The 16,675-nt window shown below is 52.1% G+C and overlaps 6 protein-coding genes across 6 annotated transcripts; 4 read left to right on the forward strand and 2 right to left on the reverse strand.

The window, feature by feature from the left end:
- The first annotated feature begins 609 nt into the window (after positions 1-609).
- Positions 610-3,178, forward strand: EJ05DRAFT_476744 (MFS general substrate transporter). The gene is made up of 9 exons (XM_033744103.1): positions 610-1,154; positions 1,217-1,293; positions 1,353-1,404; positions 1,465-1,639; positions 1,699-1,722; positions 1,776-1,847; positions 1,903-2,406; positions 2,454-2,614; positions 2,686-3,178. The coding sequence occupies exons 1-9, from the start codon at positions 939-941 to the stop codon at positions 3,073-3,075; spliced, it is 1,671 nt and encodes a 556-aa protein (XP_033599942.1). The 5' UTR covers positions 610-938; the 3' UTR covers positions 3,076-3,178.
- A 2,421-nt stretch (positions 3,179-5,599) lies between these two features.
- On the reverse strand, positions 5,600-7,739 carry EJ05DRAFT_511294 (S-adenosyl-L-methionine-dependent methyltransferase; the record flags this gene model as incomplete). The annotated part of the gene is made up of 5 exons (XM_033748235.1): positions 7,277-7,739; positions 6,992-7,133; positions 6,681-6,804; positions 6,085-6,569; positions 5,600-5,928 (listed from the first exon to the last, which is right to left on the reverse strand). The coding sequence occupies exons 1-5, from the start codon at positions 7,418-7,420 to the stop codon at positions 5,600-5,602; spliced, it is 1,224 nt and encodes a 407-aa protein (XP_033599943.1). The 5' UTR covers positions 7,421-7,739.
- A 16-nt stretch (positions 7,740-7,755) lies between these two features.
- Positions 7,756-11,140, reverse strand: EJ05DRAFT_476747 (acyl-protein synthetase). Its single transcript, XM_033744104.1, has one exon. The coding sequence runs from the start codon at positions 10,907-10,909 to the stop codon at positions 8,003-8,005; it is 2,907 nt and encodes a 968-aa protein (XP_033599944.1). The 5' UTR covers positions 10,910-11,140; the 3' UTR covers positions 7,756-8,002.
- Positions 11,141-11,670: 530 nt separating this feature from the next.
- On the forward strand, positions 11,671-13,134 carry EJ05DRAFT_501029 (S-adenosyl-L-methionine-dependent methyltransferase; the record flags this gene model as incomplete). Its single annotated transcript, XM_033747063.1, has 5 exons — positions 11,671-11,907; positions 11,960-12,238; positions 12,288-12,338; positions 12,390-12,907; positions 12,963-13,134. 5 exons carry the CDS (start codon positions 11,671-11,673, stop codon positions 13,132-13,134), a joined length of 1,257 nt encoding a protein of 418 aa, XP_033599945.1.
- Positions 13,135-13,723: 589 nt separating this feature from the next.
- Positions 13,724-15,147, forward strand: EJ05DRAFT_391545 (uncharacterized protein). The gene is made up of 2 exons (XM_033741327.1): positions 13,724-13,959; positions 14,013-15,147. The coding sequence occupies exons 1-2, from the start codon at positions 13,858-13,860 to the stop codon at positions 14,763-14,765; spliced, it is 855 nt and encodes a 284-aa protein (XP_033599946.1). The 5' UTR covers positions 13,724-13,857; the 3' UTR covers positions 14,766-15,147.
- EJ05DRAFT_391436 (uncharacterized protein) lies at positions 15,130-16,553 on the forward strand. The gene has a single exon (XM_033741326.1). The coding sequence runs from the start codon at positions 15,494-15,496 to the stop codon at positions 16,415-16,417; it is 924 nt and encodes a 307-aa protein (XP_033599947.1). The 5' UTR covers positions 15,130-15,493; the 3' UTR covers positions 16,418-16,553.
- Positions 16,554-16,675: the final 122 nt, after the last annotated feature.

The raw sequence follows: 16,675 nt of genomic DNA on the forward strand, positions 1-16,675 counted from the left end.
ATTCCATGACGAGCAAGTGTTGAATACTGACTCCCTTCATCTCGTCAACATCAGCTTATCTCGAGCTTTTGCTTTTCCCTTTGTGTCTTTGTGTCTGTAAGAAGATCACGGTGTCCAATCGCGACGACGCTTCGGAAGCCGAAGATTGATTGATAAGATAACAATGCTGGGCAGTCATCTACTTGTCACACGCCATCGCCCACAAGTTCTCGAATGGACGGCCGGGCCCGGGGAATGGATGCTTTCATCCTTGTCCCTGTGGTGAAATTGGAATTTTTAGAATGTCAACCCGTTTTGCCGGATTACCCAGTGTGGCCGTGGATCGGTGAGCAAGTAATACAGCCAGGTCAGGCTGCTAGAAAACGTCATATGAGGCGCGCCGGCTGTGAAGCTGGGAGGTCTGCCCAGGTGCTCGACAACGACAATAATGATGACACTTACTCCAACAACCAGCCAATGCAACGACTGGATGCAGCATGCAGGGAGTTCTCAGCATCATTTTCCCACTCCCAGAGCCGCCCATGAGACAGCGTGATGATCTAGCAGGGGACCATAACGACGATCACAGCGCGGCGTGGGGGCGGGAACACTGGCTGTGTCCACGTTGATCATCTCCATGGATCGTTGTTCTCCTAGGGATGTTCCCCCCCCTTTCGAGCTGGCTATTCTACGGAGCATTGTCTCAGATTATAAGGAGTCATCATACCAATCTCTCCAGATGCCACTACCTCCCGCCAAAAGACCAACAGGAGGACATCGCGTCTACGATCTACGAGCGTTGCCCCGTGTACGCCAGCCGCCGTCATGGCGGGAAGGAAGCGCACGCCCCTCCCGTTCGAATTCCTTCACTATACTATCGCTCGCATACACGAGCCACCATCCTTCCGACCAGTCCAGCCGGCACTTTGAGCCCTTAGGACCTAAACCAAACATCCAACATGTCGAGAAGCGCATCAGATCTTCACGATGATTCTCAGAGTTCTCCACAGGATGAGACGTCCGGGAGAGCCTCTGACATTGCCGAGGTGGAGAAGCCGCAGCACGGCTCTGTCAGGGAGACGGAATACGTGACTGGCTTCAAGTTGGTGTTGATTGTAGCCAGCATGGCGCTCGCGTGTTTTCTCATGCTTCTGGATACGATGATCGTCAGTACTGTAAGTCATCTCGGTTGCCACATCCGTCGGAATGCTGTGTTTTGACTGACTTGTTGATTTAGGCTGTACCACGCATTACAGACACTTTCAACTCCCTTCCAGATGTAGGATGGTATGCAAGCGCGTATCAATTTGGCAGGTACGTACCTGATGATGATTCTTTGATCTCCAAGTCCACGATAGCTGACCTCAAGACAGTGCTGCACCTCAGCCCCTGACGGGGAAGATCTATACGCACTTCAACTCCAAGGTTTGTGTAACCGTGCTGAATGCCAATTGAGTGTTGCATTTGCTCATGATTGCACCACAGTGGACATTCCTGTCGTTTTTCGGCATCTTCGAGCTTGGCTCCATCCTCTGTGGGGCAGCCGTGTCGTCAAACATGTTGATAGTCGGTCGTGCGATTGCGGGATTCGGTGCAGCAGGAATCATTAATGGCGCCATCACTATCATCTCGAGTTGCGCGCCCCTGGAGAGGCGCCCTGGTGAGTTCTCTCTATTACTTTTTTGCAGGATTGGCAAGTGGCTGACAGAGAATATACAGTCCTCATTGGTATCACAATGGGTCGTAAGTCGAATCTCAGTTATGAAACTTTCCAGTGTCCTAAGCTTTCTGACTAGTAAATCAACTTGGACTTGTTGCTGGCCCGCTTATAGGAGGTGCTTTTACTTCTTACACGACTTGGAGATGGTGTAAGTGCTGAAGTTGCCCCTTTTTGAGTAACCCTTGACTAACGAGGGCTGCTAGGCTTTTATGTCAATCTCCCTCTAGGAGCATTCACAGCAGCAACACTCGTCCTCGTACGAATCCCTGAGCAAGCCAAGAAGGAGCGTGCGGCTGCTGTCCTGTCCAAGCTGCACCATTATCTTGATTTGATCGGATTTCTCCTTTTCGCCCCTGCTGTGCTGATGCTTCTTCTTGCTCTTCAGTATGGCGGTAATCAGTACCCCTGGAGCTCATCTCGCGTCATCGGCCTATTCTGTGGATCCGGCGTGACCTTTATAGTATGGCTATTCTGGAATCGCCATAAGGGCGACGATGCGCTGATTCCTTGGTACATGATCAGGCAGACCGTCGTCTGGTCGTCGGGGCTCTTCCAAGCGCTCGTGATGTCTGCTGTGTATGGAGCAACGTTCTATTTGCCTCTATATTTCCAGGCCATTAACAATGCCACACCGGTCCTAAGCGGCGTGTATCTTCTCCCTATGATTCTCCCACAGCTCTTCGCTGCTGGCCTATCTGGAGGTCTAAGTAAGTTATATCATTGCATTGTCACGGCGTTGCTAAACAGGCTGCAGTCCAAAAATTTGGATATGTCATTCCACTAGCAATTGTTGGTACAATCCTTCTCACCGTAGGCAGCGGTTTGTATTCGCTTCTACAGCCATCTAGTCCGACTGGATGGTGGGTTGGCTTCCAGATACTCGCCGGCTTTGGCTCTGGACTGACCATGCAGCTGGTAAGTCCACACCTCCCTTCCTGATAATCCTCAGCAGCATTGCCAGACACTAAATCCTACGAAACAAACAGGCTATCCTCACAGTGCAAGCCGTAATCGGGGAGAGAGATCTCTCGACCGGCATGGCAATCATCATCTTCGCACAGTCCATCGGACCAGCCATATTCCTGGTGATTTTCAACGTCCTTTTCCTGGCTAGCCTGAACGGCCAGCTCCGAGAATATGCGCCGGGCGCTGATGCGGCAGCGATCGTGCGCGCCGGAGCCACGGGATTCCGCAGGTTCGTTGCAACAGAAGATTTGGCTGGTGTGCTGGTTGCATATTCCAACAGCGTCGACCGTGTGTTCTACCTTGTTGCTGGGGTTGCTGCGGCTTGCTCTCTTGTGCTCTGGGGAATGGGATGGCGTGATCTGAGGAAGCCAGAGGAGAAGCCGAAAGAGTCTGAAGGGCAAGTTATTTAGAAGTCTTGTTAGTGACGTTGAGCGAGCGTGCGATTAGTGTTGATGTAATAGCTTATTTTCGGTTATGATATCCCAAATGCAATCAATTTACTGTGATAGAAACACCTACATGACAAAACATGTGCACTATAAATTCATAGCTAGAATCAGAACCTCCTTTCCACGCGATGTTCAGCGTTATCGTCGCAGCGATCTTTCGCCATAAACAAGACGTTTCCAATATGGAAAGCACGATTCTGTTCAGGGCAAGCACGCTAGCCAGTAGAAGATATAGCTAAACTCAACCTTTGTCTTCAAGTTTCTCTTTCTTTATCTCTTTACAACACCTTCATTCAACACGCATCACTGAATAGTCGCTACTCAGCATATCAAACATGCCCATGTGCGCACACCTGTACACCCGTCTGTAACGTACAGCACGGTACAACACTAGACCACCTATTCCAGGCAAGTCTTCTCCCTAACCCCCTTAGCGGAGAACCGCGGTACCCCCGGATCCAGCAGCCCGCAACGACGACACAGACACACTACGCCGAACCGGGCTCATTCGCCGCCCAGGCCACCCACCTGGCCATAAACGGGCAAAGGGGCCAGATGAACGGGCGCTGCTCCGGAGTAATCATGCCGTGCAGCCGTGCGAGGAGGGCGGAGTATGTGCATACATAGCACACTCAGCCGTCGTTCGTTTCCTACGGAGCATTGCAGATTGCAGGCACGAGGCCGATACCGACACCGATGCCATCTGATCGCGATGCAGCAGCTGGACGGAGCGGTTGCATTGCGTCGGCCCAGAACGAAGCCTGTCATCGCGCAGCACTCAGCAGTCAGCAGTCCGGCAACGAGCAGGCGGTGCAGCGCAAGCTGAGCTGGGCTCGACTGGACTGGGTTGCCTTATCCTTCTCGCAGTGCGACCCTCAGTGGTCGGCTTGATACGGAGATACAGATACAGATGCAGCAGATGCAGATGGAGATGCGGATCTGGACTTGCACGGTTGGCCTTGCGCATGTGCATGGCGTGCCGTATCCGACAAAAGACGGCTCTGGCGATGCTGTGCTATGCTGTGTCTGTCTGTGATTGTGCATGTCTCATTATTCATGCGATCGAGCGGGCGGTAAACAAACTTTGTGACCATGCATAGTATTATCTGGATACGTGCATGCAGGGCAAGCGCACGCTGGCAGGCATGTGTAAAAAAGTATATTCGCCCGGCCGGTGGGCAACGGGCAGCGGGTAAGCGGGCAGGAAACAAGCAATCAAGCAAGTACAGCCGTATATTAAATCTTCAGCACAGTAACAGGAATACCTCTCCGCCGAACGATACCCACAGTCACCGCCAACGTGTCTCAGCATATGGTGCTCACTCGCACACTTTCTGCTACTAATTATCCTTCTCCGCTTGTTACCAAGTCGGTAGTCCGCAGTCATCCAGCCAGTCCACACGCCCTAGGGAGCAGTCATAATGGCACGCTAAAGGGGGAAAGGGGGAGGGGAGGGGGGGAGACAAAGCGCTAACCAGAGGCCGTTCGTTCGTAAGATCCTTTTCTTCGGAGTGCACCGTGCCGGCTTGAACACTAACGACATAGTATTAGTCTTAACCATGAGCACGAGCACGAGCACGAGCAGCAGCTGTGGACCTCAGCAGGGCCCGGGCTCCAGCACGACCACGTTGGACACGTTCGTCAATGCACAGACGGACAGACAAAGCCTTGTCCTCCTAGCGTGGGACTCTGTAGGATTGCGTGAGCGCATGTGCGCGTGCTTGTGGTTCCTGCGCGGGCAGTAGTAAGTATAGGTCAGTGACAGGTGTGGAGAACGAAGGGGGGGACCATATAAATTGGAGGGGCTCATGCACTGCGTGGGGAACATACACACATTACATACACACATCCACACATACAACAGAGTGGATCTGGGTGGTAGTGATCCTGAATCCTACACTTTAGATTTGACTGAGGGGGGGTACATCGGCAGCTGGGCACGGGAAGGAATGCCTGTGGTTCGTAGTGACGTGTGGCTAGAACTGTCATGGCTGTGGCGTGGGCTTGATTTTGGTGCCTTGGTGGTTGTGTTGCTGTTGACGGTTGGGTCAGCGCGTATATATGCAGGGCTGGCTGACTGGCCTGCGTCGTGCTGACTGGACTCGCTGGTTGACTGGCTGGCTATTTGGAGATGAGGTAGGGCGTCGTATGAATGGGTGTAACTGTGACTGTGACTGTGTTGGTAGCCAGGCAGGCAGCAGCCAGACAGAGGCAGTGTCGTTTAAATGGGTGGAGGTCAAATTTCTGAAGGCTGAGACAGAGCTGAAGACATAAAATGAAGGTAAACAAACCGTAAACGCATGCACGCACCGTGCCACAGCCATACGAACCATCCAACCCATCACCCATCTATCCACCAAACAGATCTACCCATCTATCAACATCCACAAATCATCCACAAATCATCCACAAATCATCCACAAATCATCCACCTTCCCTACCAAACCTCAAGAAACCGAATCCCCCCTCCCCTTAACTCCCCAAGTCAACACTCTACCCCCCTCCCCCTCCGCACAACCATAACCCCCTCATACAGCAACGGCGCATACATGTACGTCTCAACCAACTCCAGCCCCGCCTCCGCCAGCGTCTCACGCCACTGCGCCTCCGTACGCTCCTGCCCGCCCAGCGCCGCAAGCATCGTCAGATCAATCGCCGCCGCCATCTGGCTCACCCCCGTCTCCGGCAGTATCATCTCGTCGACCAGCAGGATCGACTCAGGCCCCATGGCGTCGCGCGTGTGCTCGAGGATGACTCGTCCGCGCGCCGGGCTGTGGTCGTGCAGGATGCCGCGCATGTAGTAGAATTTTGCGTCTGTATGTGTGTGTGAGTCTTGCTTTAGTTATCTGGACGGTGGATTGTTGTTGTTGTGGTTGTGGTGATAGAGAGAAAAAAAGGGAGAGACGGAAAAAGGGGGGGCCAGGGGGGGTAGGTGGGCATCATGTTGTATAGACCCAAACAAAAACTCACCCTTAACAGGCTGTTCCTCGAAGAAATCAAACTCCATATTCACCACGCCCGGCGTCTCCAGCGCGTTCGCGATCGAATGCGGCAGATCCTGCAGTACCACCTCGCCCGTGACATCCGGATACCGCTCCCTGAACTCGCGGCACTGGTGTCCGATGCCGCCGCCGACGTTCACGTAGACTGCCTTTTGCTTCCTCCCCGCGCTCTCCTTTACCCCCCTGTCCACGTCGGGATTCCACCCGCGCACATACCGCGCAACGGGGAAGACAGAGAGCCAGGTAGCGTCGTGGGCGCGCTGGCGGCGCAGGGCCATGTAGTCGTTGAAGTAGGCGAGGTGGTCCGCGTGCTCGGCGAACCAGGCGAATGCGTCGAGATGGGTGTTCCAGGCGGCTTGGAAGGCGGTGTGGGTTTCGTCGGCGGGGGGTTGGTAGTTGTTTTGTGCGAGCCAGGCGGGGAGGGCTTCGTATTGGGGGGCGACGGTGTTGAGGCTGGGTTGGGGGTTTGTGAGAAGGGGGGGTTCTTGGAGGGGGTGTTTGGGTGTGGTGTGTTGTTGTTGTGGTGGTGTGGGAAAGGGGGGGGATGGGGAAGCAAGGACTTACAAGTGTGCTAGGCCGGCCTCGACGGTTTTGTCGGCGAGGTGGCGTGTTCGTTGGTTGGCGGCATATCGGGTTGGTGATACTTGCGTGATGGCGTCTATGGAGGCGAGATATCTCAATATGCGATCTTCACGTGGGAGTGTCAGTGTTGGTACAGTACATCAATCAGCATCAGTAGCAGCAGCAGCAGCACTACCACCACATGACATCGCATACACACACAGCAGACCAATCTCTCAAAGAACAGCCCGCTGTATGTGTATGCGCACGTGTACATGAACGCGTAAAATGTAAAAGTGAAAATGCAAACTCACTCAGCACCAACCCCCCAGCCCCCGGATTCCGCTCCACAATCCCGTCCACCGACACCGCACCACGCCCTTCCGCCTGCGCCTGAGTCAAAAGCCTAAACACGCCCAGATCGATGCCGATTCTGATAGCTGCAGTTTGGAGAGTCTATTCCGCACCCGCAACGCACACCGCCATGATTAGCCAAGTCATCAATTCAATGTTATGTATGTGTGTATGTGTGTATGCTTGGCGGATATGGGGGGAGCGAGACAGGGAAGGTCGGACCGGGGGCAGGGGGGTCTACTTACCATATGTCCGTACCGGTGGATGACATCGGACGGGCTCTCGAGCGATGCGATGAGGCGGGAGAGCGTCCGGAGGAGGAGTTGTCGAGTAGTTTCGAGGGCCGTGTGCGTGTATCCGCCGATAACGCGGCGGATTTCTGATATCATCGTGTTTCTTTGCTGTGCGGAGAAAAGGTGTGGGTGTGTATCTGTTGTCTTCGTGTTTGTTCTGGATGTGTTAAATGTGGATAGTAGGATTCTTTGTAGGTGTACGTAACACCTGCTGAGATTGGCTTTTCGGGTGGGGAGGAGTTGGTGTTAATTTTGTGTATCTAGGAAGACTAAGACGGCTGAAACGAAAAAAATAGGGCTGAAGTGGACCGGGGCAGGTTGACGCGGGTGATCCGGTGCCTGGAGTGGGGTTCTAGATACGTTGTGACATGTCTCACCTTACGTTAGGAAGAGTCAAGGGGATGACACGTCAAATCCTAAAGGAAGCAACTGAATGTAATAATACTTTGTGGATATCTCTATAGGTAAGAATGGATGGATCAGATAGAATCTACACTAGTTCTAGCCCCACCCAATTGCGCCCGAACAATAATAGTAAAGAGACCCAGATAGATTTGCGGAGATCAAGAAGCCGAAAATACAAACACACCACAAGGGGGGGGATATATCGCTAATACTACTGATGTACAAAATACGCCTCATAGCCATGCATTCAAAGAAACCAACAAGGATCCATGCTCAAACATTCCGTGCGTGCAACGCTTCCTTGAGCGTTGCTGCAAACTGCGCCACATGATCGGCCCCAAGCATCGTGTAATGCGCTCCGCCCACAGCATGCAGCCTGGGAACATCCCTGGAAAAGTCTCTCCACTTGCTGAGATGCTCGTGGACCCATTCCTCCCGCGATGCAGCAGCGTGGCGCAAGGGGATGGCATGGAAAACATCGATACTCGCGACTTGTCCGCTAGGCTCATAGTCGACGGCCATGCCTTGCAAGCCGTATGCGACGTCGGCCCAGCGGGTCAGGGCGAGATGATCGAGACCCAGCTCCTCTAAGCGTGCCGCGTCTGTGGCGTGCATTACAGTTCCGAGAGCATCGTCCCTATGCGCGCCAGGGTAAGTGCTGCTCTGTTCCATAACTTCGGCTACTGTGTCTGTGACCAAGCCGAGAAACTGTGCCAGGTGCAGAAGACACATGTTCCAGCTGAGTTGACGCATGCGAGATTTGATATGTGGGGGCAGGTTAAAGCTTCCGAGAAAGCTGACGGTGCCATGATCCAAGCGTTCCAGCCGTTTTGTGATCTCGAATGCAAGCATTGTTCCATAGCTGTATCCGGCAATGGCGTAGGGCCCGTGTGGTTGGCGTTGTCTGATCGCCTGAACGTACGTATCGACTGTCGCTTCTATCGAGGAGAACCGCTCGCCACCTTCAAAACCCTTTGCCCGTAAAGCGTATATCGGACGGTCGTCATCTATCATGTGTTGTGCAAGACCGACGAAGACTAGGACTTCACCCACACCTGGATGAACTAGCCATAGGGGGGCTTTGTTACCGCTAGATTTCAGTGTTACAACGGGATCGTAGCTGGTACTTATCGTCTTGGATTGCTCCACAGAGGAAGTGACGCTCGCCATATTTGTGCTGAGTGCTGCTGCCAACTGCCTCGCTGTTGGATTGCGTAGCAGTGTGATGACAGGAACACTGATCTGTAGACTTCTATCCAGATGGCGCTTCAGACGAATGAGGTCCATGGACGTGAAGCCAAGTTCAAAGAGCCGTGTCTCCGGGCCAATATTGTCAAGACTAATGTCTAGAGTGTTTGCAAAGCTTTCCATGAGGAGTAGTTCAGTCCCAGTCCTGGCAGCGTCGGATGACCCTGTCCGCCTCGTCTTTTTCCGGAAGGCATCGAGACGTTGCCGGTGCTCAACAATATCTTCGTCAAAGCGACCTGAGTCAAACAAGGAGCTCATCTTCGCACGTGATATTTTCCCGAGAGTGGTCATAGGTAGTGATGAGAGGGAGGATCCCATCAGCGAAAAGACCGACGGTAGAGCGGAAACGCTGGACATGCATACTTCAGCTGCAAGCTCATCGATTGCAGCCATCTGGGCAGCAGTGTGTGGCGATTCCCTTGGAATATAAGCGATGGTGATTTGTTCCGTGTGTGCTGCACGCGACGGGAATACGACATAACGTTGCACTTTGCTAGACAGTGCCTGTTCCAGTATTGCATCAATATCCGCAATGACAATCTTGAGACCATTGATATTGATCACCTCTTTCGACCGACCATTGAGGCACAAGTTCCCCAGATTGTCAATGTAAGCCCGGTCCCCTGTACGAAACCACCCGTCCTGTGATGGGAATGCGTCCGCGGTCGCTTTGGGATTGCGATAATAGCCCTTGAAAACTATGTCTCCCCTGACCTCAAGATCGCCGGTTTCGTTCGTAGCTGCAGGGGTGGAGCCAGCAACAACTCGCATTTCGATACCTTTCACGCATTTCCCGAGGCTTGCCACCGTGCGTCCTTGCTGTTCGTCGTAACGGGGGCACCGGCTGTTGAAGATCGCACCAGCACATGTTTCCGTCATGCCAAACCCCGGAGTTATAACATCGTCTCGAGCTCCGTATCTGCTCAATAGTTTGGATGCCGCCGAACATGTCCTAATATCATTGGCTTCACCACCAGAAGCAAGAATCTGTAGAGATGAGAGATCCCAACCTCCTCTAAACGTTTGGCGCTCCATCTCCAGAGTCACGGTCGACGTCAATTTGGCCAGGAAGAAATTTGGGGCAAAGGTACGACATACGCGATGCTTGCTCAAGAGATCCAAGAAGTGAATCGGGGATGAAACGACGTCCGCTGCGTTGACATGGATCTGATCGGCACCGAGCCACAATGCTTGAATATGTATCTCCACGAGACTCGCGACGTGATCGAGTCCTATCCAGTTGAGAAATGATCCTTTCCCTTCGAGCGGCCGAACAGAAGCTTTTCCTGCGATGGCTGAGAGAACCTGCTTGTGCGTTATGCGCACAGCCTTTGCGTTTCCTGTGCTTCCTGATGTCAGCATCAACATCGCCAGAGCATCGCCCCCAGGATATTGGAAGTGAGCCATTGGTTCGTCCGCGGATGATGCTGAACCGTCCGAGGCCTGCGATGACGCTGATGAGTCGGCGGACAAATCATCATAGCATAGCGATTCGATTGTGTGTAATTGCAGAAGACCTCGAGAGCCATCGAAGAGATCCAGCAATCTCTCTCGGGTGATGCATATTGGCGATTGAAGCAGAGACGAGAGCCCGCTAATATGTTGATTACGGTGCTCCTTGATGTTGCTGAAAGGAGATGAGAGTACTGGCAATCCTTGGGCAAGCGACACGGCCCAGAACCAGACAATTGTTACCCAGTGGTCGTCCAGATGAATGAGTACTGGATGGTTCCTTCTGAAGGCAGGGGTGGCGCGAAGGATTCGGCCGTAAGAGCTGGCTTGGACAAATAGATCAGAATATGTGAACGACTTTGGTTTTGATGTGTCGCCAAGTGGGTAGCAAACGATGTCTCCCTTCCTCGTTATGGCCCGGCTACGTAGGATATCCTGGAGACAAGTAGCGGACTGTTTGTACTCGTGCAATACCTGCATAGTTGGGTGATTTTGCAAAAGATGAAGAGATCAAGCGCGAACATAGGGTACGATATAGTCGGAGCCCGATTTCGTGTGCCGCATCATCAATACCAGTAAGATAACAATCTGTGCTATTACTAGGTATCTGTTTCTGTTGCCTGAGTCCAGATGCTGTTAATAGAAGCGCTGGCTTGCTTCGAGATTGAAAGCCACTACGGAGCGAGACTCTTGGACAAGGGGGGGGGGGGGTCCCACCAGTGCTGGACCGGCGCGAAGTAGCACCCACCAGAGGGGCCCTAGTATGCATGTCCAGACAAAGTAGCGGTGCACCGTGTACGCCTCGTCATCATGTCCGATCCAACATGAATCGCAAATAACGCCATCGGAAAGCGCGAAGCCTGCCATAGGTTGAATATCAAGGCCTTGTTCTCTTCGGCTGTGTTGATGAGCCTACACTAGCCTCAAACTGCATACGAAAAGCAATTCTACGGCGTGCTTACCCGTCTGTGGTATGCATTCGACTCTTCGTTGCTATCGTCAGCAGCTTTGGCGCCACAAGCAGTGCGGCGCTGAGCAGCGAGAAGTATTGAAGTCTCGTAGAAAACGGCTTAGTCGGTTTTGTGTTCTTTTTGTCGGCCTCCTTGCTTCATCGGACTAAAAACCACCATCCCCAAGCGCCGTGCAGCTGCCGAAGAACTGCTATTGATATACGCGGCTTTGTCATCGACCTAGGCTCATCTAAAGTCCGATTGCGTGTAGCCAAGCCTTCATACAACACGATGGGTGCAGGTCAGTCTACACCACGCATTGTAGAGCTCGCTGCCTCCATAAGCGAAAATGTGGCAAAGATACAAGAGATACTGGACGCTCAAGGCGCTCCAATGCCGTCTTTTGACGAGGACAGTCCGCCTTTGCCGAAAGAGATCGCAGGTCCTCAACATGCAGTTCTTGACGCTACAGCAGAGTTGCAGGATCTACTGCAAGATCCCATGAATTTTATACACCGGTCCTCGAGAGTATGTAGATACATTCTGTGTTCAGCTTCGATTTGTTGACACTGCGCAAAAGAGTGACAAACCGGCATGTATCAACACTATTGTACGATTCGATATTGCGGCGCTGGTCCCTTGTGGAGGGCGAACATCCTTTCAAGATATTAGTAGACAAACTCCCCTGACTGAACAGATGGTGGGGCGAATTGTTCGACACGCTGCCACAATGCGGATTTTCAAAGAACCGGAGCCAGGTCAGGTGATGCACACAAAAGCCTCGAAGCTCCTGGCCAACCATGATTTCAGAGACTGGGCACGAACAGGCATTGAGGAAATGGGACCTGCTGGAGGACGAGTAAGGTGTTTGAACCAGGGAACAGACGCTTGCTAATGCATGAACCTAGCTGGCCGATGCTCTTGAGCGATGGCCAGGCTCGCAACACCCCAATCAGACGGTAGGTGAAACAGTCACTTATCCCGGCGCATCTAGCTGATCACCATCCAAGGGGTTTTCTCTGGCGAACGATACGAATGATTCGATATACGAAGTCGTAGGGAAAGATCCTTCTCGTGCCGCTCGATTCGGAAGCGCCATGAAAGTCATGACGGCCAGACCCGAATTCGATCTGGCATATGGTGTGAACAATTATGATTGGGGCGCTTTGGGCAAAGCTCTCGTTGTGGATGTTGGGGGCAGTAAAGGCCACTTTGCGATCGCCCTTGCACGTCGTTATGAGAACCTCCGCTTCATCGTACAGGATATGGCACATATGCTCGGTGACGGCCCTGAAGAGATCTCCGCGGATAGATTGGAATTCATGGCTCATAGCCTGTTCGATCCTCAAAGCGTTCAGGCAGATGTGTTCATCTTCCGCTGGGTATTTCACAACTGGTCAGATGAGTATTGCGTCCGTATATTGAAGGCACAGTTACCCTCGATGAAACCAGGCGCAAGGCTTATTCTGCTGGAGGCTATACTGCCAGAGTCAGGGACTGTGGGCTATTGGAAAGAAAGCGAGTTAAGGTGATTTACACAAGGCCGTGTGCTGCTCATCGAAACTAACATGCATCCACTACAGGTCGCTGGATCTGGAAATGGCATCGACATTCAATGCTAGAGAGAGGACTCTTTCGGATTGGAAGGCCCTATTCGCGCTAGCAGATCCAGGCTTTGTGCTGAGGAGTGTAGTCGAGCCTGAAGGATCCGCGATGGCTGTCCTCGAATTCTTCTGGGAGAGATCATCGGCTTGATGCCCCGACACATGATCTGGTATCTTGCTCTAATATTGCCTCTGCAACACGTCGCAGATTCTCAAGGCAGCTGTCTGCACTACGCGTGCTCTTAGTACTGTTCGTGTCCAGCATTGGAGTCACGGGAGGGGCGATGAGTGATTGCTAGACTTGATGGCGTGCAATCTATAGACCGCAGTGATGAGAAACCTAGAAGCGGGATCAGACGATGTCGGCGTAGACTTTGAAGAGAAACGAAAATCATGCATGGAGCTGAGGGAATAGTGTGTTGGCAGAATAAGGTGGATAACTGGCTACAGTATATATATCACATCGGGTCTCGGGCTCGGAGATGCTTGGATCTGCGTGCTTCACAACAGTTGGGTGGCTGGATACTACGTTATAACATTTGTTCAAGTTGAGGTTAGAGAAAGATGCAGTGTGGCTTGTGACTTGTGGCGTGAGATCTGCGTGGCGCACCACAGCATCCACAACAAAGGCAGCTAGGGAACTGGGCACCTCAGGCATCATCCATCCAGGGCAGCTGCCACCCACCTGGGCACCACCCTGCAGTTGCGCATTATGACGTAGCGGACATCCAAAACAAACTCATTCAAAACAACCGGGATATTTGCAAGTCGCAATACGATATTCCAACCTCTTCATTCCCAACTGCCCCAATCTTCCCCCGTTAACACCTTCCATCCATACAATCAACATCAACATCGTCATTGAAAGATCAACATGTCCGAGAAGGTCAAAGAAACCGCGCGCGAGGAAGTGGAGAAGCTCAGAGCACTCACTGTTGATGCCGCTCGCTCAACAGCCTATCTCTACCCACTCAAGGTAGGCAGATCGATCCTTCGTATCAAACATAACACCAACTAAGTCTCATTCAGGGTATCGCTTATTTCTTCACCCACCGCTCATTATGGAAGCCCCTCACAGCCAAACTCGCACCCACTATGACCCTCGGCGTCGGCGTGACGACGTTCATGTTCGCCGTGACATACCTTCCTCAAGCCGCCTTTCTCGCCATATTCAACGGCCCTCTGGCTGCCCTGACAAGCATCCTCCTCGTACTTAGTGAGAGCTCGACCATATTCACTGTACTTTCTAAGAACTTCTTCATCGAAGAAGCGTTGCTAGACACATTTGACGGCACTCTTCTTACCCGTAGCCAGACAGAGCTCGTATCGCAGGGCCGCGATGTCAAGGCTGGATCTGACCCTATTGGCAAGCTCGGCAAGCTGGCCAAGAAGCCGTTTGCACGTTTTGCGCCCAAGGCCATCATTCGGTACTTCATGTACCTGCCGCTCAACTTCATCCCTGTCATTGGCACAGCGCTATTCATCATCCTTCAGGGCCGTCGTACAGGACCGGTGGCGCACACGAGATACTTCCAGCTCAAGGGTATGAGCGCTAGCCAGAAGGATAAATATGTTGAAGATAGGAAGGCTGCATATACCAGCTTCGGTGTTGTTGCCACTCTACTGGAGATGGTTCCATTCGCGGGGATTTTCTTCTCGTTCACGAACACTGTTGGAGCCGCGCTTTGGGCAGCTGATCTGGAACAAAGGTCGAACACTGCACCGAGTTTGAGAGCGCAAGCTGCGGCTGCTGAGGGACAAAGCACTGGTGTGCAGCGCTGAGCCTGGGATTATGACACGCGTACTTTCAGGGTTTCACCTTAGGTGCAGCATCAAGAGTAGTATTGATCCGGCAGGATGATAAGGAGCATTTGCGCGTGAGACAAGGTTCGTGATTCTGGGCAAGCATGGATTGTAAGCATGCGTGCAGACTGGGTTACTATTAACGGTAAAGACATTTAAAGAGTGCGGAACTGTCAGACTTCGAGCAGAGGGGCGGAAGAAGCATGTAGATTGGTTACTGCTAAGAGCAGACTACATACACACGTCGCAACAATACTACTCATTGCACGGACAAGTCACGAGGTCTACCTTTGTCGTCGGATTGACAGGGAGCACAAGTAATTAGGATTCATTAGTGAAGTTGAAAAAGTGACGAGCATGTCACTATGGATCCATCCGTCGATTAGCCAATGGATATTTGACAGGGAGTGCACCATCTTTAGGCCAAGTGGGTCAATACACTATAGGAGACACCTCCTTTGGAAATACCGGCTGTTGAGTGTGTATTCGACTGAAAACAGGATGCATTGGTGACTTCGTTCATTCCTCATAGTTGAGGTGAACTAAGCTCTTGTAGGTTTAGCGAACTGTATGGATAGGCTTACCAGGTAGATCTGTGAGACAACCTAGTGTTCATATAATGATTCTACAGCTAACCCATACTGGTCGCCAGCAGTATCATCACCTTTAGTATTTGTATTCGTATTATATGAGTACTAGTGCTGACAATGAAGTCAGTCTTGGTATCTTCGTTCGACGAACCTCCCAGGATTGCCAATGTCGTCGAACCTGGCCAGCCCCACGATGCCTCAACGACACAAGTCCATGTTCTCGCAAGCGGCGTTCACAACGTCGTCCGGTCTCGCGCGGCTGGCAGACACTATAGCGCCACTGCTGCTCATCTTCCTCTGAATCCTGGCGTAGACGGCGTTGGACGAACCTCTGCCGGCAAGGTTGTGTACTTCTCGACCATGCCCAACGGTTCGTTCTCAGAGATTATAAATCTACCAACTCATTCTCTGGTCGAGCTGAACCCATCCGCTGATCCGGTTCATGTCGCTGCATATGTCAACCCTACCATGAGCAGCTGGATGGCCCTTCAGAGACGAACAGTCAATCTTCCGGAGAAATTTAAAGTGCTCATCATGGGCGTGACCAGTGCGAGTGGCCGGATCGCCGTAGATGTTTCTCGAAGGCTTGGTGCAGGCAATGTCATAGGAGTTGCACGTAATGCAAGTGCAATGCAAGGACTCGGCCTCGACGATACGATCGTGTTGAAGGAAAACATTGACGAGATCGATTTCTCCCCTGCTAATGGAGCAGATGTAGTGCTCGACTACCTCTACGGCAAGCCGACTCAGCATTTGTTTAGGACCTTGCAATCAGACAAGGAGATACAGTGGGTGCATATTGGCTCTTTGGCCGGAAAGGCACTGGAGGTGCCGGCGTCCGAGTTGCGATCTAAGAATCTGACACTGAGAGGCGCCGGGCGTGGGTCGTGGTCGATAGCGGAAATGAAAAAGGAGCTGCCCGATATCGTGAAGTTTGTGGCGGAGGATCTTGGGAAGCGGGATATCAGGGTTGAGAAATTTGATGATGTTTCTGTCATTTGGAACCAGGCTGTGACAGAGCGCTTGGTTCTAGTACCATGAATCATTGTAGATAGTGCGTTTACATGGAATTCCATAAACGTTGGAACGCCATATGCTTGAGCAACAGTTACAAGAGAATGTTTCATATAATAGTGTGCCGTATATCGTGTGTGAGTCAATCGATAATCATTCGAAGCTGTCGCGCGGCATTATCTATGATAGACATGATTTCCATTGAGTAAACAGTCTAATAGGGACTAGGGTGAGTGAAAAATATGCTAACCCATTATACACTAGCGCCTCGCCATAGCTGTTCAA

The sequence above is a fragment of the Pseudovirgaria hyperparasitica genome (genome assembly GCF_010093815.1).
Source record: "Pseudovirgaria hyperparasitica strain CBS 121739 unplaced genomic scaffold EJ05scaffold_9, whole genome shotgun sequence".
Taxonomy (NCBI): Eukaryota; Fungi; Ascomycota; class Dothideomycetes; order Acrospermales; family Acrospermaceae; genus Pseudovirgaria; species Pseudovirgaria hyperparasitica.

Excerpts from the sequence above, each read along its gene's own strand:
- EJ05DRAFT_391545 (XM_033741327.1), top strand. The coding sequence starts at position 13,858 with ATGTCCGAGAAGGTCAAAGAAACCGCGCGCGAGGAAGTGGAGAAGCTC. Across the intron at positions 13,960-14,012 it reads CCTATCTCTACCCACTCAAG|GGTATCGCTTATTTCTTCAC; the intron begins GTAGGCAGATCG and ends AGTCTCATTCAG.
- EJ05DRAFT_391436 (XM_033741326.1), top strand. The coding sequence starts at position 15,494 with ATGAAGTCAGTCTTGGTATCTTCGTTCGACGAACCTCCCAGGATTGCC.
- EJ05DRAFT_476747 (XM_033744104.1), bottom strand. The coding sequence starts at position 10,909 with ATGCAGGTATTGCACGAGTACAAACAGTCCGCTACTTGTCTCCAGGAT.
- EJ05DRAFT_476744 (XM_033744103.1), top strand. The coding sequence starts at position 939 with ATGTCGAGAAGCGCATCAGATCTTCACGATGATTCTCAGAGTTCTCCA. Across the intron at positions 1,640-1,698 it reads GCCCCTGGAGAGGCGCCCTG|TCCTCATTGGTATCACAATG; the intron begins GTGAGTTCTCTC and ends GAGAATATACAG. Across the intron at positions 1,723-1,775 it reads CATTGGTATCACAATGGGTC|TAAATCAACTTGGACTTGTT; the intron begins GTAAGTCGAATC and ends CTTTCTGACTAG.